At 46.4% G+C, this 24,114-nt stretch overlaps 2 protein-coding genes across 2 annotated transcripts in view; both read left to right on the forward strand.

Annotated features, from left to right (window-relative positions):
- LOC132808466 (zinc finger protein 729-like) overlaps positions 1-7,921 on the forward strand; it is a 42,797-nt gene extending 34,876 nt beyond the window's left edge. Inside the window, exon 3 of the mRNA XM_060822126.1 lies at positions 6,596-7,921. Within this exon, the coding sequence (XP_060678109.1) occupies positions 6,596-7,901 (1,306 nt within the window). The 3' untranslated portion in view covers positions 7,902-7,921. The remainder of the gene's footprint in view (positions 1-6,595) is intronic.
- Positions 7,922-16,630: 8,709 nt separating this feature from the next.
- LOC132808467 (zinc finger protein 229-like) overlaps positions 16,631-24,114 on the forward strand; it is a 40,813-nt gene continuing 33,329 nt past the window's right edge. Inside the window, exon 1 of the mRNA XM_060822127.1 lies at positions 16,631-16,706. The gene's annotated coding sequence lies outside the window, so the exon portion shown is untranslated. The remainder of the gene's footprint in view (positions 16,707-24,114) is intronic.

The raw sequence follows: 24,114 nt of genomic DNA on the forward strand, positions 1-24,114 counted from the left end.
TATTGTCCGAATACGGAAGTTGGAACATGAGCTTCGGAAGTTGCTGTTGTTGCTCCTCTCTCTGAATAAAGATTGAACTTCACTCTAGATTGCAACCTCCTTCCTCTGTCCAACATCTGTGAGTACGGCACTCTCTTTTCTCACCATATTTTTCGTTTCTTTTCTAAATTCTGAGCTTCAGTTGTTGACTTGCAGCAACTGAAAGGAAATGGGGTGAATCGGGGGTTGGGGGAACAGACTCTGCAAACGTTGGTCCAGGTCTGTCTCCATTGGCAAACGCATTAACACAACGTGATGATTTTGCCTTTGCTGTGGAAGAAAATGCAGAAAAAATGTCATTGTTTAGATGCTTATAAACTGGGATGTGGAGAAAGTGAGGGCTGCACATGCTGGAGATTAGAGTCGAAAAGTGTGGTGCTGGAAAAGCACAGCAGGGCAGGCAGCATCCGAGGAACAGGAGTGTTGGTGATTTGGTCACGAGCCCTTCGTCAGGAATGATGTGTGGATGTACAATGGGGTCTCAGCGTCCTTCCACACCAGTCACTGCCAGTTGTCAGACAGGTGTAGCAAGCAATCAGCAAGGCAAGTGGTATATTAGCAAGAGTTCAGAAGTTGGGATGGCTTTCTGTGATCAGGCAGTCATTGAATATATTCAAGCCTGTGTTCATCTGATTTCTGAACAACAAAGAAGTGGATGGTGATGGGGGAAGGTAAAAATAATGGTTTTAAGACCAGTATAGAACAGTTACAGTCATACAGCACAGAAACAGACACTTCAGTCCAGCTAGTCCATGCTGCTATATTCATAAACTAAACTAGTCCCACGTAGTTTGGCTCATATCCCTTTGAACCTTTCCTACTCATGTACTTATCCAAATGTCTTTTAAATGTTATTACTGTACCTACATCCATCACTTCCTCAGGACATTGATTCCACACACAAACCACTGTCTTTCGAAAAGAAGGTGTTCCTTGTGTGTTTTTTTAAATCTTTCTCCTCTCCTTGAAAGTTTGCTCCCTAATCTTGAAACCCCCACCTGAAGGAAACAGCACCAGCCACTCACCTCATTGACACCCCTCTTGGTTTTATAAACTTTATAGGTAACCTCTCAACTTCCTGTGCTTCAGTGAAAAATGTCCCAGCCTATCCACCTAGATGTAGGTATATTCATATCCAGTTATGATCTGTTCGATGCTGGTGCATGCTCGAAAGACCAAATGGCCTACTCCTGCTCCCAATTCTCTCACTCTGTGTCCAAGACAGCAAGAGACCATAAGGCAGAGGATCAGAAAGTAGGCCATTCAGCCCATCAGGTCTGCTCATACCACACAATTGTGGCTGATATGTTTCTCAACCCCATTCTCCCACTTCCTCCCCATAACCCTTGATACTCAAGAACTTATCTATCTCAGTCTTAAATATCCTCAGTGACCTGGCCTCCACAGCATCATGTGGCAATGAATTCCATGGATTCACCACTCTCAGGCTGAAAAGTTTCTCCTTATCTCCCTTCTAAAAGGTCTTCCCTTTTCTAGTCTCTTTCAGGTCCTGGTCTCTCCCACTAATGGAAACATCTTCCCAACGCCCACTTTGTTTAGGTCTTTCAATGTTCTGTATATTTCCATTAAATCTCCCCTGAGTGAGAGTGTGGGCCTGTGTCATGGTCTAAGCCAGACCACTCAAAACATTCTTAAGCAGGCAGCCCCAGACCATAACTTTGTAATTTGATTTGGTAAGTGGACAGTGAAAATTATCTGGAGTAAGTGAGCTCAGTTGACTACTAGATTTTAAAACAGACAAAAATTATTCTCAAAATTACACAATGCAACACAAAGATCAGAATAAAGAACGCCTACAGAACTCAGCCTATCCAACTAGACTCAGTTATGCTGTTCTGAATATACACAACAGTCCCAATAAGCCAACTCCCTTTGAAAACCATTATTAATGGAACACATGCTTATAGGTTGAAGTTGAGAGACAGGAAAGAGAGAGAGAGAGTTTCCACACAGCTCCCTGTTGAACTTGCAACCAGTTCAAAACTGAACTAAAACTGCTCTGGTCACTCCCTTTTCTTTATACAGGTCACTTCTAAAACATGACCAACTTGGCCTGAAGTTGCATCTGTTTACATATAAACAAAAGACCTCTCAAAATTCTTTTCATCTCTGTTCAAACCAGACTGATCAGAACCTGGCCGGTTTATTACCTCTCTGAAAAAAGTCATGGACAGCGTCTCCTTGAGCCAGGGAAAAGCTTTTAGTCCAAAAAAGGAACTAGCTTTGTGACACCTGTTAATCAGCATGAACCAGACCCTTCAGGATGAGATGCAGCAGGAATTAGGTTCAACAAAATGTGAATGGAGGGAGATTGCGTGGGATGGAGATTTTCAGCTTCCAGGGAATAAGAGAGGAAAAAGAGTTTGCTGTTAATTAGAATTGATCGGATGGGTCAATGGATAGAGGAGTGGCAAATGGAGTTTAATTTAGAGAAATGTGAAGTGTTGCATTTTGTTCAAGCAATCCAGGCAGGACTGACACAGTGAAGGGGAGTGTCACAGAACAGAGAGACCTTGGAGTGCAGGTTCATAGTTCCTTGAAAGTGAGTCCTAGGAGGTCATGGAGTGGCTGTACAGGACATTGGTTAGGCTACTTTTAGAACTGTGTTCAGTTCTGGTCTCCCTACGCCAGGAAAGATGTTGTGAAACTTTGAAAGGGTTCAGAAAGGATTTTCAAGGCTGTTGCCAGAGTTGGAGTGTTTGAGACACAGGAAGAGGCTAAATAGGCCAGGGATATTTTCCGTGGAGCATTGGAGGTTGAGGGGTGACCTTATAGATGTTTATAAGGGGCAGGATAGGGTGAGTACCCAGGTTAGGGGAGTTCAAAACTAGGCAGCATATGTTTGCGGTGAGAGGGAATGATTTAAAAGGGACCTGAGGAGCAACTTTTTCACGGAGGGTGGTAGAGGCTGATACAATTCCTACAAAATTTAAAAGGTATCTGGATGGGAATATGAAGAGGAAGGGTTTAGGGGGATATGGGCCAAATGCTGGCAAATGATTTAGATTAATTTAGGACGACTTGTTGGCTCAGATGAGTTGGGTCGAAGGGTCTGTTTCCGTGCTGTATGACTGTAATCGTCTTTGGTGAAAGCAGAAGTGTGGTTGTGAAGACTGGACTTTCAGAGCAGCTTTCAAAGATGTTTTGCCTTGATTTGGAACAGAAGAAGTTGCAATGAAATCTTTCATTTGTGAGACAGCAACTGAGTGAGTGAGTACATCCTGGAAAGTGGAAATTCATTGAATTGTGGGGATGAAGCCCTACCCTATCCAGTCATTTCTGATGGTAGATGAGACCAGGCTTCAAGATGAGGGGGAGTAGATTTAGGAGAGAGATGAGAAGGAACTGCTTTTCCTGGAGAGCAGTGAATCTATGGGCAATTCAGCACGGCCAATCCAAATCAAGGCCAGTGAGCAATGTCGTGATCTGGAGAATTAACATCAGAGAATGATAGAAAGGGACAAGGAGAGTAAATACACCAGCAATCAAAACTGGATTCTAAAGATCACAAAAATTGAAAATAAAAACGGTGTGTCTGAATGTGTGCTGCATTGTAACAAAAGCGAATGAATCAACTGCACACATTGAAGAGAATAATTATGATCTGAGATTCCTCACAGAGACATGGCTTCAGGATGACAAGGATTGGATTCTGAACATTGAGGGGGTCGTCAAATGGAAAGCAGGATAATGGGAGAGGTGCTAATGAAAGCACAGATCACAGGGGAATCTGGTGTCAGCTTGGATTTCAGGTCCTGGTTTCTCTGTCTTCTGTTGATTTTCCTGTTCCAACAGAGTAAGATGTGGGTCTGCTCTCAGCTCTGTTGGATTTCTGCTGAAGCTTTGACCCCATCCACCCCCACCCCCACCCCTTTACACTTCTGGAACAATAAAACATTCAGTCAATTGAGACCCAACCAACAGTCTCCCAATCTCTCAAACCAATCAGACACAAGAGTGTAGTCATTGCATGGAATCAAACAAGAAAAATGAAACAAAGTTAAAAATATATAGGTGCTTCTGCTTAATTAGATTAGATTCCTATAGTATGGAAACAGGCCCTTCCACCCAAAAAATTCAAACTGATCCTCCAAAGAGTAACCAACCCAGACCCATTTCTCTACATTTACCCCTACCTAATGCACCTAACAGTATGGGCATCGTGGGTGGCACGGTAGCACAGTGGATAGCACTGCTGCCTGACAGCGCCAGAGACCCAGGTTCGATTCCCGCCTCAGGGAGTTTGCACATTCTCCTCGTATCTGCGTGGGATTCCTCCGGGTGCTCCGGTTTCCTCCCACAGTCCAAAAATGTGCCATGCTAAATTGCTCGTAGTGTTAGGTGAAGGGGTAAATGTAGGAGAATGGGTCTGGGTGGGTTGTGCTTCGGTGGTGGATTTGTTGGACTGAAGGACCTGTTTCCACACTGTAGGTAATCTAATCTAAATTTAGCATGACCAATTCACCTGACCTGCACATGTTTGGCCTGTGGGAGAAACTGGAGCACTCGGTGGAAATCCGCTCAGACCCGGGGAGAATGTGCAAACTCCCTGAGGCGGGAATGGAACCCGGGTCCCTAGTGCTGTGAGGTAGCAGTACTAACCACTGAGCCACCATGCTGCCCCCAAATGTTTGTTCATTGGGAAGTAAACCAGAAATAGAGCTTTCCCAGGATTCTTATAGTGCCCTACTTGAGGAATACTCTCTCCCTTACATCTAACTATTAGCTATTATTTACAACAATATTTACACCAACCTAAATAAAGCATCTGTTATCATATAGACACAGAGATATACAGCACAGAAAGAGACTTTTTCTCCCTCATGCATGCACACACGTAATTGGCAGGATGTTCTAGGATTTACACATTATTGATACCTGCAACCCATTCGAAACGATGAAAGACTTAATCCCGGTCTGTTTAATATGTAATTTCAATGGCAGGATGCTGTAATGTTTTTTCCATGAATTCTGTGCCTTATGATCTTATTCTCCACAATCACCTGATGAAGGAGCCGCGCTGTTAACACCAGTCCTTCCAAATAAACCTGTTGGGTGTTTGATTTTTAACTTTGTCCAGGTTAGGTTGGATTGGCCAAGCTAAATTACCCGTAGTGCCCAGGGATGTGCACGTTAGGTGCATTAGTCAGGGTGGTAGGGAGATGGGTGCAGGTGGGTTACCCTCGGAGGGTCGGTATGGACTCCTTGGGCCGAGTGGCCTGCTTCCACACTCTGGGAATTCTCTGAAAGGAAGGGATTACCCAGTTGCAAACTGCAGGGCTGCGCAGGCGCAGTGCGCGGAGCTGTTGTCGGCCTTTCCCCGCCCCCTCGCTTCATCTATGACGTCACAACGCGGAAGTGGCCCTGTCAGTTTCAGAGTGAAACTCCCTCCCTCTGGGCAACTCTTCATCCCGGGAGGGAGTGGGGGTAACATCTGTTCACTTGTAGCAACTGGAGTGATTCCAGGGAGGGGGGCAGACTCTGCAAACTCAGGTCTGTGTCTGAATTACCCAGGTGAGGAGGGACGGAGGGATGGGATGGGGCTGTCTTCCCCATCGCGCCAGAGTCTGAAGGGTAACATTACAGACTTTTTATAAAAGCATGAGGGGCATGGATAGGGTCAAATAGACAAGGTCTTTTCCTGGGGATGGGGAAGTACAGGACTAGGGGGTAATAGGTTTAAGGCGGGGTTGGGGGGAAGACTTAAAAGGGATCTAAGGGGCAACTTTTTCATGCAGAGTATGATGCGTGTAAGGAATGAGCTGCCAGAGGAAATGGTGGATGCTGGTACAATTACGGCATTTAAAAGGCATCGGGATGGGTGTTTGAATAGGAAGGGTTCAGAGGGATATGGACCAAGTGCTGGCAAATGGGACTAGATTGATTTTGAGTATCTGGTTGGCATGGAAGAGATTGACCGAAGGGTCTGTTTCTGTGCTGTTTATCTCTATGACTCTGGCTTTCTACTAACATTTGCCACGTCTGTATGTTCTGTTTCTCTCTGGTGTCGGTGTTAATGCTTTCCCCCCCCCCCCCACTTCCCAGGGACGTTAATGTGAGAACAGAGGGGGAGAGGGAGGGAGAGAGTGAGATGGTGCTTTCAATTTTGCGGAATAACGAAGGAAACGAATGTTCCCCCAAAAGTAGAGTTGCTTGTTCTGAATTTCTACCCTGGACTGACGCTGATGACTTTTGTAATCTCTTTTTACAGAGTATTTGACGATCTGAGGACAAAAGTTTCAAAATTAACAGATGAAGGGCTTATGCCTGAAACGTCAACTTTCCTGCTCTTCGGATGCTGCCTGACCAGCTGTGCTTTTCCAGCACCGCACGTTTCAGCACCGACTGTCCAGTAACTACAGTCCTCACTTTGTCGTCAATGTCTGACAGTCATTCAATCCATCGAGACTGCAATAATTTTTTACTGTGATTCTGTGAGAAGGAGCAAAGTTTTTTGGTTCCTGTTTAAGTACGTTTTCAGCATCAGTGGGACTGGATGAGAGACCCTACTGTTGCAGCGCACTTGAGTGTGAAGCCAGAAACAGCTCTACAGCCTGGAAAGAGGAATTCACGGTGAGGAGGGGCTCTACACGCATTTGTGTACAGCTGGAGCTTCGGCCATGGAGAAACCTGAGGAATCCCACCCCGTGGAGGAATCGTGGAAGTGTGGTGACTGCGGGAAAGGCTTCCGTGCTCCATCTGCCCTGGAGATTCATCGGCGCAGTCACACCGGAGAGAGGCCATTCATCTGCCCCAAGTGTGGGAAGGCCTTCAGCAATTCCTCTGCCCTTATGAGGCACCGGTGGGTCCACACAGGGGAGAGGCCCTTCAGCTGCCCTGATTGTGGGAAGGACTTCAGTTATTCTTCTGACCTGCAGACCCATCGACGGGTCCACACGGGGGAGAGGCCGTTCTCCTGCACTGTGTGTGGGAAGGCCTTCAGCACCTCCTCCACCCTCCTGACCCACTGGCGGGTCCACACTGGGGAGAGGCCATTCACTTGTTCCGAGTGCAGGAAGGGATTCACTCAGGAGGGCAAGTTGCGGATGCACCAGCGGGTCCACACTGGGGAGAAGCCTTTCAGCTGCCCCGAGTGTGGGAAGGCCTTCAACGATTCCTCTTCCCTTCAGACCCACAAGTGGGTCCACACACAGGAGAGGCCGTTCCCCTGCACAGAGTGCGGCAAGCTCTTCAGCAATTCCTCCACCCTGCTGAAGCACCAGCGGGTCCACACAGGGGAGAGGCCCTTCAGCTGCCCCGAGTGTGGGAAGGGCTTTACCCAGATGTCCGTCCTGCTGATCCACCAGCGGATCCACATCGGTGAGAAGCCTTTCTGCTGCCCTGAGTGTGGGAAGGGATTCACTCAGAAGGGCAACTTGCGCACGCACCAGCGGGTCCACACCGGGGAGAGGCCCTTCAGCTGCCCCGAGTGCGGAAATGCCTTCAGCGATTCCTCCACCCTACTGAAGCACCAACGGGTCCACACGGGGAAGAAGCCATTCCCCTGCCCCGAGTGTGGGAAGGCCTTTAGCAATTCCTCCGACCTGCTGAAGCACCAGCGTGTCCACACGGGGGAGAAGCCCTTCAGCTGTCCCGAATGTGGGAAGGCCTTCAGCGATTCCTCCGCCCTGGTGAAGCACCGGCGGGTCCACACAGGGGAGAGGCCCTTCAGCTGTCACGAATGTGGGAAGGCCTTCAGCGATTCCTCCGCCCTGGTGAAGCACCAGCGGGTCCACACGGGGGAGAGGTCCTTCAGCTGCCCCGAGTGTGGGAAGGGCTTTACCCGGGCAGCCACCCTGCGGAGGCACCAAGGAGTTCATGTGCCATCACAGGGGGATTGAAGGAGCGACTGCCGAGTGCCATTATGGACTGGGCTATCAACCCAGTTCTGGAACTCCCAGGTTTGAATCCCACCGCAGCAGATCGCGGATTTGGAATTCGGTCAGAAATCTGGAGGTCAGAATCGAACAATGAAACCATCGAGCGGGGTGGGGGGAAGCCCCATTCTGATTCAGTCACATCCTTTTTAGGGAAGGAAACTGCTGTTGTGGGAAAGGATTCTCTCAGTCGTCCCAGCTGCATCCTTTCCCTGGTCTGGCCTACACGTGACTGCAGCCCTACAGCAGTGTAGTTGACTCCACCTGCTTCCTCCCACTTCTTTCCCTCCCGGCAGATGGGCGGGGAGAAACTTACTTGGAGACAGGGTATGGGTTGAAATCGCTGAGTGAGGCAATACTTCCTCCGGGTTAAGGCTGTAACAAAGATCCAATTACAAAGGGACAAGTCAGTGGTAACCAATAGTAAAGAAAGTGGGGGGTTGGGCTTTGATCTTGAGCTGTTTAAAAAGCAGCTACTTTTTCAACACCTTTTTGCTGAGGTGATCTGGAGCTGTAACAAAGTTGGGTTGCAATGAAGGTAACCTGAACTCTCTGGACGAGCTGACCAAGGCCCTCGAGTCCTTCGAAAAGAATAAAACTCCCAGAAGCTACGGCTTACCGGTCGAGCTCTATTCCGCTCTGTGGGACTTGATTGGCCAGGACCTGCGGAGGTGTATGTCAGTATGCTTCGAGCAGGTACCATGAGTGAATCCATGAGGAAAGGCATCATCACCTTCATCTACAAGCGGAAGGGGGAGAGGGAGGAACTCAAAAATTGGAGACCAATTTCACTGTTGAATGCGGATTACAAAATCCTGTCAAAGGTAATCGCCAACCGGGTCAGGTCTGCTCTGGGGTCGGTGATTCACCCTGACCAAACCTGTGCTGTGCCAGGCAGGAAGATCACTGAGAGTATCGCACTCCTCAGGAATACGATCGCCTACAAGCAGGACAGAGGGTTGGACACTTGCCTGATCAGCCTGGACCAGGAGAAAGCCTTTGACAGGATATCACACAGGTATATGAAAGATGTTCTCTCCAAAATGGGCTTTGGGGAGGGAATCTGCAATTGGATCAGACTGCTCTACACCAACATCATCAGTGCAGTCTCAATCAATGGGTGGGAATCAGATAGCTTCCCAGTCCGATCTGGAGTCAGGCAGGGCTGCCCTCTCTCTCCTGCCTTGTTTGTGTGCTGCATAGAGCCATTTGCCAAGTCTATCAGGAAGGATGCAAGCCTGAGAGGGTTGACTATTCCTAGTAGCGGGGGCCTGCAGGTTAAGGCCTCCCTGTACATGGATGACGTTGCCATTTTCTGCTCGGATCCGTTGTCCGTGCGCAGACTCATGTGCATTTGTGACCAGTTCGAATGGGCCTCGAGGGCCAAGGTAAACCGAGGCAAGAGCGAGGCCATGCTCTTCAGGAACTGGGCCGACCAATGCTCGATCCCCTTCACCGTCAGGACCGACCACCTGAAGGTGCTGGGTATTTGTTTCGGGGGGGCTGGGGCGCGTGCCAAGTCTTGGGAGGAGCGTATCAGCAAAGTGAGGCAGAAACTGGGCAGATGGAAGCTACGGTCGCTCTCCATCACGGAAAAAAACCTGGTCATCAGGTGTGAGGCACTGTCATTGCTATTATACATGGCACAGATCTGGCCTATTCCCAGAATCTGTGCCGCTGCAGTCACCCGGGCCATCTTCCAGTTTATATGGAGATCAAAGATGGACTGGGTCTGAAGGGACTCGCTGTACAAAGATCTGGGCAACGGGGGAAAAAATACACCCAATGCCACCCTCACCCTGATGGCCACCTTTGTGTGTGGCTGCATCAAGCTGTGTGTGGATCCCCGGTACGCAAACACCAAGTGTCACTACGTACTGAGGTTCTACCTGTCCCCGGTGTTGCGAAGGATGGGCCTGGCCTCGCTGCCGCGGAACGCTCCGAGTAGTTGGACCGTTCCGTATCACCTGTCCTTCGTGGAGAAGTTTATGAAGAAAAACACCTTTGACCACAAGTCCATCAGGAAGTGGTCAGCACGTAGTGTCCCTGAGACCCTTTGGAAAAGGAGAGGGCGGATCCTATCGAGCGGTTCCCTGAGCAGACTGTCAAAGCCATTTGGCAGAATGCCTCATCGCCAGAACTTTCCAACAAGCACCAAGACATGGCTTGGCTGGTGGTGAGAAGGGTTCTACCTGTGAGATCCTTTATGCACGCCCGGACTCTCTGCCGCACCGCACGCTGCCCTCGAAGCGGCTGCGGGGGTGGGGGGGGGGGGAACGAGACTGTCACACACCTCCTTCTGGAATGTGCCTACGCAGATGAAGTCTGGAGAGGAATGCAAGTGGTGTTTGTCGAGGTTCGTTCCGAGCAGCGCCGTGACGCGGGACTCCGTGCTCTACGGCCTGTTCCCCGGGACGCACACCGAGACAAATATCAACTGTGCCTGGAGGATCATCAACTTGGTGAAGGACGCTCTCTGGGTGGTCTGAAACCTGTTGATCTTCCAGCTGAAGGAGTTGACCCCGACTGAGTGTTGCAGACTGGCACATTCCAAGGTCCAGGACTACGTGTTGAGGGATGCGCTGAAGCTTGGGGCAACTGCCACTAAGGCACGGTGGGGAAAGACCACTGTGTAACGTCTGCCTGCCTAATGAAGAACAGGGGGCCCATGCAGTCATTTGGGCTCTGCTGACACCTCAGCTCAATATATGGGCATATGATTGAAAAATGTACAGACCTGTATATAAAAATGATAAATTCTGATCTTTGTATGTAAATGTTTACATATGTATGGCATGACCAACTGTACAAACCATCAAATTATTTTATGAATATATTTTTGAAATAAAAAATTATTGTATCAGACATGCGAGCTGTGCAAGGTTACCTTATGACATCTCCCACTTAGTTTAGACTGGCACTTCTTTATAGGAACTTATCTCGGCACCAGACACCTAACTCAGCTGGGTAGGTTTTTCCCACCTGATGGATAGCTCAAGGCCTGTAGGAGTGATCAGTCAAGCACACACAGATCTGTCAATTAACTTCTCTTCCTTATGAATTATTGTCTTTCACTGTTATCTGTCTAATTAAGAACATGCAATGTTTTTATAAACTTTTGTATAAAGGAAGCCACTTTGTATCAGTACATTGGAGTAGCCTGCTGGGGCACTTGAAGAGCTGCTACCCTACACTGCTAGGTTATTAGAACCTAGTTAGTTTAGCGTTTGGGTATCAGTGTTACATTGTAACAGTGATGCTACTAGTGAATAAAGGGGATGACTAAGATTAAACTAAACTGTCTGTAAGAGGTTTTTATTCCAGACTTCCAAAGAGTATGATCTTTGGGACGAACCAAGAAAGAGAGGCTTACGGGTTTGAGTCCATAAGGGCTTCCCTAGGCCATGTCAAATCTGTACTTTAACAATAGCAGGGGATAAAACAAGAAAAATGAAAGAAAATTAGACATAAATGCACATTTGGTGCTCATGCTTAAAGGTTGTTCATTAGATAGTAAACCAGAATTGGAGTCTCCCAGGATTCTTATCATGCCCTACTTGTGGAATTCCCACTCCCTTACATCTAAGTATTAGTACCCAGCTATGACTTATAACAATACTTTCATCAACAGAAATAAAACGTCTGTTATCTAATAGACATAGAAATATACAACACGGAAATAGACTTTTTGATCCAACACATCCATGCTATCCTATATAAGTCTAGTGACCCATTTGCCAGCATTTGGCCCATATCCCTCCAAACCCTTCCTATTCACACACCCATCCAGGTGCCTTTTAAATGCTGTAATTGTACCAGCCTCCACCACCACTCTGGCCTATTTACTCTACCCACCCTTCAGGATTGTATGAACCTCTACCCGGTCACCCTCAGCCCCGACACTCCAGGGGCAACAGCCCCATCCTATTCAGCCTCTCCTTATACCACAAATTAACCAACACTGGCGACATCCTTATCAATCTGTCCTTCACCCTTTCAAGTTTTACAACATCCTTCATGTCCTATAGCAGGGAAACCAGAATCGAATGCAATATTTCAAAAGCGGCCTAACCAGTGTCCTAGACAGCTGCACTGTGACCTCCCAACTCCTACACCCAATGGATTCAATGGGCCAAATGGCCTTTTTCTGCACTGCAGGGATTTTATGATTGCTTCATATAGTGTATATCTGATATTCACTGTTGTACAGGCTGCATGGCTATGAATGTTCACCTTCTAATGTTGTAATGGAATTACATCCTGTATTTCTTGTAATAATTTTTATTTAATAGGTCAGCAGGAAGTCATTCAGCAACTTTACTGGCTTTCTTTTCTGAAGGATCCTTGACATGTCATTTTCAAAACCTTGACTCAGCTCCATTTCCAGCCCCTTTGTAGGAAGGTTGTTCCAGGTCATTGTCACCTAAATGAAGTTTTCCTCTTAATATATACTTCACGCTACCTGGCTGCGTGAGGGTTTTCGGGTTTTGTGTCATGGATAATATATGATCAGCAGGTATCTGGCAATCTACAGGAATTGTCACCGATGTTATGTTCATTTGACTGGACTGACTGTGATCAATTATTTTGTGATTTTATTTGCAGGAAGACATGGGGAAAGGAATCTGAAACCAAAAGACACATCAACTTCTGGCAGAGCCACTTGATTCACTGGGACTTTAATATCAGCAGCCATTCACATCGAGAAGACATGTTTGCTTTTGTTTGCTTGAAAGATTTTGGACACTGGTGTGGCAGGAAGAATACTGAGACACCCGAGTGAGGGAGATTCAATGCGCTAACTGTGAAAAGTGCTTCATACCATTTACTCAGCTTGGAGGATCAAAATCTCACCCCTCACGGTGGGGAGAGACTGTGTACCCTTTCCGTTTGTAATTTGAAACACAGAGTGACACAAGGAAAGCTTCCCCCCATGTGGAAATGTTGGTACTGTGGGAGAAGATGCCCTTTCCTATCGATGTTGGAACCCCACAGACGTGTTCACATGGGGAAGAGGGGAGAGGCTGTTCACCCGCTCCGTGTGCAGACAGGGATTTAGTGAGACGGGCCATCTGCAGACGCACCAGCGGGTCCATGTGGAAGAGATGCCGTTCAAGTGCTCCATGTGCGGGAGGGAGTTCACTCGGTCATCTACACTGCTGGCCCACCAGCGGGTCCACACCGGAGAGAGGCCATTCACTTGCTCACCGTGCAGGAAGGGCTTCACCCGCTCCTCCCACCTGCAGAGACACCAGTGAGTTCACCTGCCATTGAAGGAGCTTCAGCCGAATGCTATTATCGACTGCATTAGTAACTCAGTTCTGGGGACTCCTGAGTTTGAATAGCAGATGGTGGAGTTGGAAGTCAGTCAGAAACCTGGAGTTCAGAACCTCATGATGAGAAAAACATCCCTATCTGATTCACTCATGTTTTAGGGAAGGAAACTGCTGTTGTGGGAAAGGAATCACTCAGTCGTGCAGCTGCAGGCTTTACCTGGTCTGGTCTACACGTGACTCCAGACCCACAGCAGTCTGGTTGACTCTCGACAGCCCCTCGGCAAATGAGCGGGGAGAATCTTACTTGGATACAGGCTATGGGTTGCAATTGCTGAGTGAAGCAATACTTCCTCCGGGTTACGGCTGTACCAAGGATCCAATTACAAAGGGACAACTCAGCTGACCAACAGTGAAGGAAGTGGGGTGCAGGGGAATGTGTACGCTTTGACCTTGAGCTGTTAAAAATGCAAATAAGCTACTTTTTCTATGCCTATTTGCTGGGGAGATCTGAAGCTGTAACAAAGTGGGTCACAATAAAAGTTAGGCAGCATCTGAGGAGCAGGAAAATCGACATTCCAGGCAAAAGCTGATTCCTGATGAAGGGCTTTTGCCCGAAATGTCGATTTTCATGCTCCTCTGATGCTGCCTGACCTGCTGTGCTTTTCTAGCACCACTGTAATCTAAACTCTGATCTCTAGCATCTGCAATCCTCACTTTTGCCACGATAAAGGTTACCTGAACTTACCGAAGGACTCAGACGTGGAAGGCTATGAGATCCAGCAGGTTTTTCTTTGAAAGCTGCTCGTTTCTTTCAATCTCCAGTGTGAGGTTTCTAATTGAAGGAGCAGTCAATGTGTAGCTCGTATTATTCGAAATTGTTCATTTTTCAGAACTGCAGGTTCATCATTTCCTCAGCTTTGTAAAGTTTACTGGCACCAGTGGGAGGTGTGGGCTGTTTTCATTAGAAACAAAGTTAAAAATCACACTACACCAAGTTATAGTCCAACAGGTTTATTTGGAAGCACTAGCTTTTGGAGCGCTGCTCCTTCATTGGGTAGCTGTGGAGCAGGATCATAAGACAGAGTATTTGTAGCAAAAGGATGCTGAATGATATATTGAACAAACCTTTGAAGTGTTTCATCTTAGAATGGGTTTCAGATTTCAGTTAATTAATATATAAATCCCAGAACTTCTTTTAAGTCACAGTCTCAAGATAACTGAAGTTTTTATAAAAAGAGGTGACATCTCAGCTCAGACAATGCAGGAAAGGTGTGAGGTTTGAGCCTGTCTTGAGTCAGACTGGTTCTATTTCCAAAGTAGGCATTTATAAGATATTACATGGAGTGATTGCCTACAAACTGTGCACTTTTTGAGCAAAATAGAATGTATCTACAAATATAATTCTGCAAATGCAAATTCACCCCATAGTCTTACGTCTTTCTTTCCTGCACAGGACCTCCAACCAACACTATACACCAGATATATTGATGATCTTTCTTCCTCTGGACCCATGGCGAGAGTCACTGAACTAACGACACTGTTATTAACAAGTTTCATCCCACCATCACACTCACCATGGACTACTCTTTCATATCTGTCTCATTTTTGGACACATGCGTCTCTATCAAGGATGGGTATCTCAGCACTTCTCTATACCGCAAACCCACGGATAACCTGACAAAGTTAGACTTCTCTAGCAAAACATATTAAATAGCCATCCTCTATGGACAAGCCCATCACATACACAGGATCTGTTCAGGTGAGGAGGAACGTGACAGACACTTGGAAGTACACAAGCATGCTCTCATAAGAATGGGGTACAATGCTCAACTCATCAACTGCCACAGCGAGAAACTGTAATGATCTCCTTAGGAGACAGATATGAGCTGCAACCAATATGGTTCTCTTTGTTGTCCAGTCCTATTTGGGAGCCGAAACACTATGTCATGTTCTTTGCAGCCTGCAACATAGTACTGATGCGGATGAGCACCTCGCCAAGTCCTTCCCCATACCTCCACTTCTCGGCTTCAAACAACCGCCAAACCTTAAACAGATCATTGTTCGCAACAACCTGCTTGGCCTTCAGGGCAACATGATACAACCCTGTCATGGCAGACGATGCAAGACGTGTTAGAGTGACGATACGATTGCCCCCATTACACGTGGGGACACCACCCACCATGAGTATGGCATGTACTCACGTGACTCAGCCAGCATTGTTTATCTCATACACTGCAGGCAATGATGCCCTGAGGCATGGTATCTTGGCGAGACCGAGTGGAGGCTACAGTAACGGATGAATGGACACTGCACAATCATCAGCCAGGAATGTTCCCTCCCAGTCGGGGAACACTACAGCAGTCCGGGACATTCAGCCTCGGACCTTCGGGTGACCATCCTCCAAGGCAGACTTCAGGACAGGCAACAATGGAAAGTGGCTAGGCAGAGGCTGATAGCCAAGTTTGGTACCTATGGGGATGGCCTCAACTAGGACTTTGGGTTCATGTCACACTACAGGTGACCCCACGACACTAAACACTCTCCCACACATACTCGCACACAAGCACGCATTCACACAAACACATGCTCCTCCACACCAACACACTCATGCAGACTCTCTCTCATACACATCCACTCTCTCAAATGCTCACATACACACATCCTCTCACAGCCTTATACCACATTACACTCACACACAGACACAGACACAATCACTTGGTTTCGCCTGTACACACACACATAAGTTTGTGGGTTGAATTTGTACTTGCAGAATTACATTTTATTTTGCTCAAAAACGCTGTAGCTCCCACTTTAGAAATAGAATTAGTCTGATGTAACATTGGGACACAGACAGACTTTAACTTAACACCTTCAATGCATTATCTGATTGAAATGACACCTATTGTGAAAACCTATCTTGAGAACATAACTTTTAAAAAGTTTTGGGATTTACATATGAAGGAATCAAAACTAACATGGTCATTCTAAAAGATGATAGAAGTAAGCTACATTTGTTTAATATTACATCCCATGACTCTGCAATCCTGTTGCTAAAGAGTCTGTGTGTTATGATTCTGCTCCACAACCATCCTATGAAGAAGCAGCGCTTCGAAAGCTAGTGATTCCAAATAAATTGGAAATAAGTAAATAAACGGTTGGACTATAACTTGGCGTTGTGTGATTTTTAACTGTGAAACTCTGTCAGTAATAACCAGCATCTCCATACTGCGCATGCTACTCGGTGTCAGCAACCACTTCGCGTGTTGCTCATGCGACACGGGGAAACGCCCCACGATCTTGTTTTGGTGAACCAATGGGACGCTCCGGAGGACCGGATGGGGACTGGTCCTCCTGCCAATCACAGAAAACCCATAGACTGGATGCGGAAGTTGGATCATGTGTTTCTGGGGTTGGTGCTGCCTTTCTCTCTCTCTCTCTGAATTAAGATTGAGCTTCAGCCCAGACTGCAGCTTTCTTCCTCTGCTCAACATCTGTGAGTATTGTGCTCTCTTTTCTCACCCCACTTTTCATTCCGGAGTTCAGCTGTTGACTTGCAGAAACTGAAGCGAAATGGAGTGAATCCAGGGAGGGGACATATTCTGGGAAAGTTAGTTCAGTTCTGTGTCTCAATTGAAAAACACAGGGCAAATGCAGGAACCTTTAATCAGAAATGATGTGTAAATGTACAGATGTAGATGTCATTCTGCACCAGTCACTGCCAGTTGTCAGACAGATGTAGCAAGCAATCAGCAAGGCAAGTGGTGGATTAGCAAGTGGAATTGAGCTGAGAGGTGGGGACGCCTTCCTGCAGTTAGGGCGTCATTGAATACGTCCAAGACTGAGTTCATCTGATTTTTGAACAACAAAGTGGATGGTTACGGGGGAAGGCAACAAAAGTGGTTTTAAGACCAGTATAGATTGGTTACAGAAACAGACCCTTCAGTCCAACTAATCCATGCTGATCAATTATCCTAATCTAGTCCTATTCGCCAGCACTTGGTCTATACCCCTTTAAACCCTTCCTATTTATAGACCAATCCAGATGCCTTTTACATGCTGTAATTATACCAGCCTCCACCACTTCCTCTGGCTGGTCATTCCATACACGCACCACTCTCTTGTGAAAAAGCCCCCCTTAGCTCCCTATTATGTCTTTCCCCTCTCACCCTAAACTTTTAGTTCTGGACTCCCCACCTCACAGAGAAGACTTTGTCTATTTGCCCTCTCCATGCCCCTCTGTAAGGTCACCCCTCAGCCTCTGACACTCCAAGGAAAACAGCCCCAGCCTATTTAGCCTCACCCAAGAGCTCAAATCTTTCAAACCTGGTAACGTTCTGGTGAATCTTTTCTGAACCCTTTCAAGTTTCACAACATCCTTCTGACGGTAAGAAGACCAGAGTTGCACGCAATATTTCAAATGTGGCCTCACCAATGTCCTTTACAGATGCAACATCACCTCCCAACACTTTTACTCAATGCTCTAACCAAGAAAGGACAGCATACCAAATACTGCCTTCACTATCCTATGTATCTGTGGCTTTACCTTTAAGGAACTATGAACTGCAGTCCAAGGTCTCTTTGTTCAGCAACCCTCCCCAGGACCTTACCATAAAGTGTATAAGTCCTGCACTGAAATATTTCCAGCTTATCCACCTCGGTGTAGGTATCTTCATATCCACTTATGTTGGTACAGGCTCAACAGGCTGAACAGCCTGTTCCTGCTCCCAATTCTTTGTGTCCAGGAAAGCAAAAGACCATAAAACAGAGGAAAATAAATTAGATGTCTCAGCCGATCGGGGCTGCTCTGCCATTAAATCATGGCTGGTAAGTTTCTCAATCCCATTCTCCCACTTTCTCCCCGTAACCCTCAATATCCCCCTTGATACTCAAGAACCTATCTACCTCCATCTTAAATATACTCAGTGACGAGCGTCCACAGCTTTCTGTAGCAGTGACTTCCACATGTTCACCACTCTCTGGCTGAAATGATTTCTCTGTATCTTTGTTCTAAAAGGTCTTCCTTTTATTCTAATGCTGTGCCCTCAGGTGCTAGTCTCTCCTACCAATGGAAACATCTTGTGTGGCGGCACAGTGGTTAGCACTGCTGCCTCACAGCGCCAGGGACCTGGGTTCGATTCCCACCTCAGGCGACTGACTGTGTGGAGTTTGCACGTTCTCCCCGTGTCTGCGTGGGTTTCCTCCGGGTGCTCCGGTTTCCTCCCACAGTCCAAAGATGTGCGGGTCAGGTGAATTGGCCATGCTAAATTGCCCTTAGTGTTAGGTAAGGGGTATATGTAGGGGTATGGGTGGGTTGCGCTTCGGCGGGTCGGTGTGGACTTGTTGGGCCGAAGGGCCTGTTTCCACACTGTAAGTAATCTAATCTAATCTAATCTTCCCCATGTGCACTCTGTCTTGGCCGTTCAGTATTCTGTCTGTTTCAACTAGATTCCACCCACCTCCCCCAAGTGTGGGCCTGTTGATCAGCATGGACCAGACCCTTCAGGATGAGGTACAGCAGGAATTACGTTCAGCAAAGTCAGAATGGATGGAGATTTTTCAGCTTTTCGGGGGTGAGAGAGGAAAGAAAATTCAATATAAATTAGCATTGATAAGATGGGCTGATGGGCCAAGGAGTGGCAGAATGAGTTTAATTTCAATAAATACGAGGTGCTGCATTTTATAAGGCAACTCAGGGCATGACTTACACAGTTAATGGGGAGTGTTGCTAAACAAAGACCTTGCAGGTTCTAGTTCCTTGAAAGTGGAATTGCAGGGAGACATGATAGTGAAGAAGGCATTTGGTACATTTTCCTTTACTGGTCAGAGCACTGAGTACAGGAGGTGGGAGGTCATTGTCATGGCCACTTTTGGAATAGTGTGCACAATTCTGGGCCCCCTCCTATGGAACAATGTTGTGAAACTTGAAAGAGTTCAGACAAAATTTACAAGGATGTTGGCAGAGTTGGAGGGTTAGAGCTATAGGGAGATGCTGAATACGCCAGGGATAATTTCCCTGCAGCATCAGAGGCTGAGGGGTGACCTTACAGAATTTTATAAGGGGTATGGATAGGGTGAATAGCCAAAATCTTTTCCCCATGGCAGGGGAATCCAAAACTGAAAGGCATAAGTTTCACGTGAGGGAAGAGAAATTTAAAACGGACCCGAGGGGCAACTTTTTCACACAGAGGGTAGTGCATGTTTGGAATGAGCTGCCAGAGAAAGTGATGGAGGCTGCTACAATTACAACATTTAAAAGGCATCTGGATGGGTATGTGAATGAGAAGGCTTTAGAGGGATACAGGCCAAATGTTGGCAAATGGGACTAGATTATTTTAGGATATCTGGCCGGCATGGATGAATTGGACTGAGGGCTCAGTTTCTGTGCTGTATGACTCTAATCATCTTCCGTGAAAGCAGAAGTGTGATTGTGAAGACTGAACTTTGAGAGCAGCTTTCAAAGATGTTTTGCCTTTACTGGACTCGGAAGTTACAATGAAATCATTGCACTGTGGGAATGAAGTGGTTTAAGGTTTACCAACAGTAAGCTGAGCGGGGAGCCTAGTGAAGGGTTAGGTGGATTTTTGAGTTAAACTGCTCATTTCATTCAGCCTTCAACATTGAAAATAAAATGCTGTGCATCAGAAGGAGCAGTGAGTCAGTAACTGGTATCGTTAGAAGCCTCACGGGTTTCAGTACTGCAAGAATTACATTGTTTCATCAGCATTGTATTGCTCTTTGGAGGGTCAGTGTGGACTTGTTGGGCCAAAGGGCCTGTTTCCACATTGTAAGTAGTCTAATCTAATCATTACTGGCAGCAGTGAGAGGTGTGGGCTATATTCACTATAGTGACTCCATGAAATTCTCTGCCTATGGAACTGGTAGAGACAGCTTCACTAAGAATATTCAAGACACAGGTGAGTAGGTATTTGCATGGTGGGGATTTAAAGATAGTTGGGATAATGCAGGTAGGAGGAGCTGAGATGATGGATAGATCAGCCGTGATCTTAATGAATGACAGAGCAGGCTCGACAGGCCAAATGGCCTACTCCTGTTTCTATTACTATGAAACTATAACCCTGCATTTCCCATGGCTAACCCAGCCAACCTGCACATCCCTGGGCAATTTAGCATGGCCAATCCAAATCAAGGCAGGTGAACAATGTTGTGATGTGAAAATGAACATCAGAGAACGGTAGAAAGGGACAAGGAGAGTAAATGTACCAGCAATCAAAGCTGGATTCTAAAGGTCACAAAAATTGAAACTGAAGACTGTGTCTGAAGGTGTGCTGCATCATAACAAAAGTGAATGAATAGACTGCACACATCGAACAGAATAATTATGATCTAAGACTCCTTACAGAGACATGGCTTCAGGGTGCCAAGGATTGGATCCTGAATATTGAAGGGGTACGTGGCAATCTAGTCAAATGAGAAGCTAGGTAAAGGTAGAGGCACTGCCAATCAAAGCACTGATAACACGGTAGTCTGGTGTCAGCTCGGATTTCAGGTCCTGATTTCTGTCGTCTGTTGATCTCCCTGTTTCCACAGAGTAAAATGTCGGTCTGTTCTCAGCTCTGCAGGGTTTCTGCTGAAACCTTTTACACCTTCCGGAACAATAAAACATTCAGTCAATCAAGGCCCAACCCACAATCTCCCAGCCTGTCAACCATCCAGACAGAAAATCATCATAGCAGGGAATAAAACAAGAAAAATGAAACAAAATTGAGAATAAATAGGTGCTTGTACTTAATGTTTGTTCGTTAGGACGTAAACCAGAAATTGGTGTCTCCCAGGGTTATTATAGTGCCCTAATTGAGGAATTCTCGCTCCCTTACATCTATGCCAGGTGCTGGCAGGTGGGACTAGCTTGTGTTGGGATATCTGGTCGGCATGGACAGGTTGGACCGAAGGGTCTGTTTCCATGCTGTACATCTCTATGACTCTAAGTATTACCATTCAGGCATGATTGAAAAAAATATTTGCATCAACAGAAATAAAGCACGTGTTATCAAATAGACATGGAAACATACAGCATGGAAATAGACTTTGCGATCCAACACATCCTTGCAGACAAGATATCCTATGTAAACCTAGGTCCATTTGCCAGCATTTGGCTGTTATCCCTCCAAAGCCTTCCCATTCACATACCCATCTAGATGCCTTTTAAATGTAATTGTACTGACCACTTCCTCTGGCAGCTCAGTGCATAAACGCACCACCCTCTGTGTGAAAACATTGACCCTTGGGTCACTTTTAAATCTTTCCCCTCCCACCCTAAACCCTCTGGTTTTGGAGACCCCCACCCTGGGGAAATGTGCTTCCCTATTTATTCCATTCATGCCCCACATGATTTTATAAACCTTGACAAGGTTATCCCTCTGCCTCTGATGCTCCAGGGAAACAGCCCCATATTATTCAGCCTCTCTTTATACCACAAACCCTCCAACCTTGGCGACATCCTTATCAATCTGTCCTGCATTCTTTCGAGTTTCACAACATCCTTCCTACCCAATAACAGGGAGACCAAAATCGAATGCAATATTCCAAAAGTGGCCTAACCAATGTCCTGTACATCTGCATCATGACCTCCCAATTCCTATATCGAATGCATTCAATGGACTAAATAGCCTTTCTATGCACTGTAGGGGTTTTATGATTTTATTGTGACCCAGTCAATTTTAGTCATTATCTCTGGTGCATGGCGTGTCAGGGTGGGATCACTGGTAACAGAATTGCATGCAATACTACAAAAGTGGCCTAACCGATGTCCTGTGAAGTGTACCAAACACCACCTTCACTGTCCTGTCTACCTGTGACTCCACTGTCAAGAACTAAAAGCCTGCCATAGTCATACAGTATGGAAACAGACCTTCAGTCCAACCAATCCATGCCAACCATAATCCCACATTAAACCAGTCTCTCCTGCCTGCTCTTCGACTGTATCCCTCAAAACCTTTCTTATTCATATACTGAAATAAATGTCTTTAAATTCTACCGGCATCCACCACTGCCTCAGGAAGTTCATTCCACACATGAACCACCCTCTGTGTAAAATTAGTGTTTGAATATCAAGGATGGAACGGTTCAGAAAAGCTTCACAAGGACGTTTCCGGGGTTGGAGGGTTTGAGCTACAGGAAGGGGCTGAATAGATTGGGCTGTTTTCCCTGGGGTGTTAGAGGCTGAGGGGTGATCTTCCTGTAAATTCATGAGGGGCATGGATAGGGTAAATAGACAAGGTCTCTTTCCTGGGATCGGGGAGTCCAGAAGTAGAGGGCAGAGGTTGAGAATGAGAGGGGAATGATGTAAAGTTCCATGCAGAGGGTAGTGCGTGTATTGATTGAGCTGTCAGAGGAAGTTATGGAGGCTGGTACAATGATAACATTTACAATGCCTCTGGATGGGTGTTTGAATAGGAAAGGTCGAGAGAGAGAGAGATGGGCTGGTAAATGCAGCTAGATTAATTCTGGATATCTGGTCAGCATGGGCAAGTTGGACCGAAGGGTCTGTTTCCAAGCTGTACATCTCCATGACATTGAGGTTGAATAAGTCCTGATCTGATTTGCAATTCCAAAATGCAGCACCTCGCATTTATCTGAATTAAACTCCATCTGCCACTCCTCAGCCCAAGATCCTATTTTAATCAGAGGCAACCTTCCTCGCTGTCCACTGAATCTCCAATTTTGGTGTCATCTGCAAACTTATTAACTATACCTACTATGTTCACATCCAAATCATTTTTATAAATGACAAAAAGTAGTGGATTCAGCACCGATCCTTGTGGCACCACTGGTCACAGGCTCCAGTCTGAAAAGGAACTCTCCATCACCACCCTCTTTCTTTTACCTTCAAGCCAGTTCAGTATCCGGTTGACTAGTTCTCCCTGTATTTCATAAGATCTTACCTTGCTAACGAATCTTCCATGAGGAACTTTGTTTGATTGATTTGCTAAGCACAAAGCCATGCTGACTATCCCTAATTAGTCCTTGCCTTTCCAAATACATGCAAATCCTGTTTCTCAGCATTCCCTCCAACAACTTGCCTATCACTGATGTCGGCTCGCTGGTCTATAGTTCCCTGGCTTCTCCTTACCACCATTCTTAAATAATGGCACCACGTTAGCCACTCTCCAGTCTTCCAACACCTCACCTGTGACTAAGGATGATACAAATATCTCAGCAAGGGGCCCAAGAGTCACTTGCCTAGCTTCTGGGGATTTATCTACTTTTGTGTTTCAAGACATCCAGCTCTACCTCCTCTGTAATGTGGACATTTTTCAAGACGTCACCATCTATGTCCCCACATTCTATATCTTCCATGTCCTCCTTCACAGTAAACACTGATACTCATTTAGTATTTTCCTCATCTACTCCGGCTCCACACATAGGCTGCCCTTGTTGATCTTTCAGGGGCTGTATTCTCTCCCAATTACCCTTTTGTCCTTAATTTATAAAAACCCTTCTAATTCTCCTTAACCCTATTTGCCAAAGCTATCTCATGTCCCCTTTTTGCCCTCCTGATTTCCCTCTTAAGCATACCCCTACCGCCTTTATACTGTTCTAAGGATTCATTCGATTTGTCCTGTCCATACTTGTCATATGCTTCCTTCTTGTTGTTAGCCAACTCCTCAATTTCTCTAGTCATCCAGCATTCCCTACACCTACCAGCCTTTTCTTTCACCCTAACAGGAACATACTGTCTCTGGACTCTTATTATCTCATATTTGAAGGCTTCCCATTTTCCAGCCTTCCCTTCACCTGTGAATATCTGCCTTCCAATCAACTTTTGAAAGTTTTTGCCCAATACCATCAAAATTAGCCTCCCTCCAATTTACAACTTCAACTTTTAGATCCAGTCTGTCCCTTTCCCAAAGTGGTCCAGCACTGACACCTCAGTCACCTGC

This window comes from Hemiscyllium ocellatum, assembly GCF_020745735.1.
Source record: "Hemiscyllium ocellatum isolate sHemOce1 chromosome 27 unlocalized genomic scaffold, sHemOce1.pat.X.cur. SUPER_27_unloc_6, whole genome shotgun sequence".
NCBI lineage: Eukaryota > Metazoa > Chordata > Chondrichthyes > Orectolobiformes > Hemiscylliidae > Hemiscyllium > Hemiscyllium ocellatum.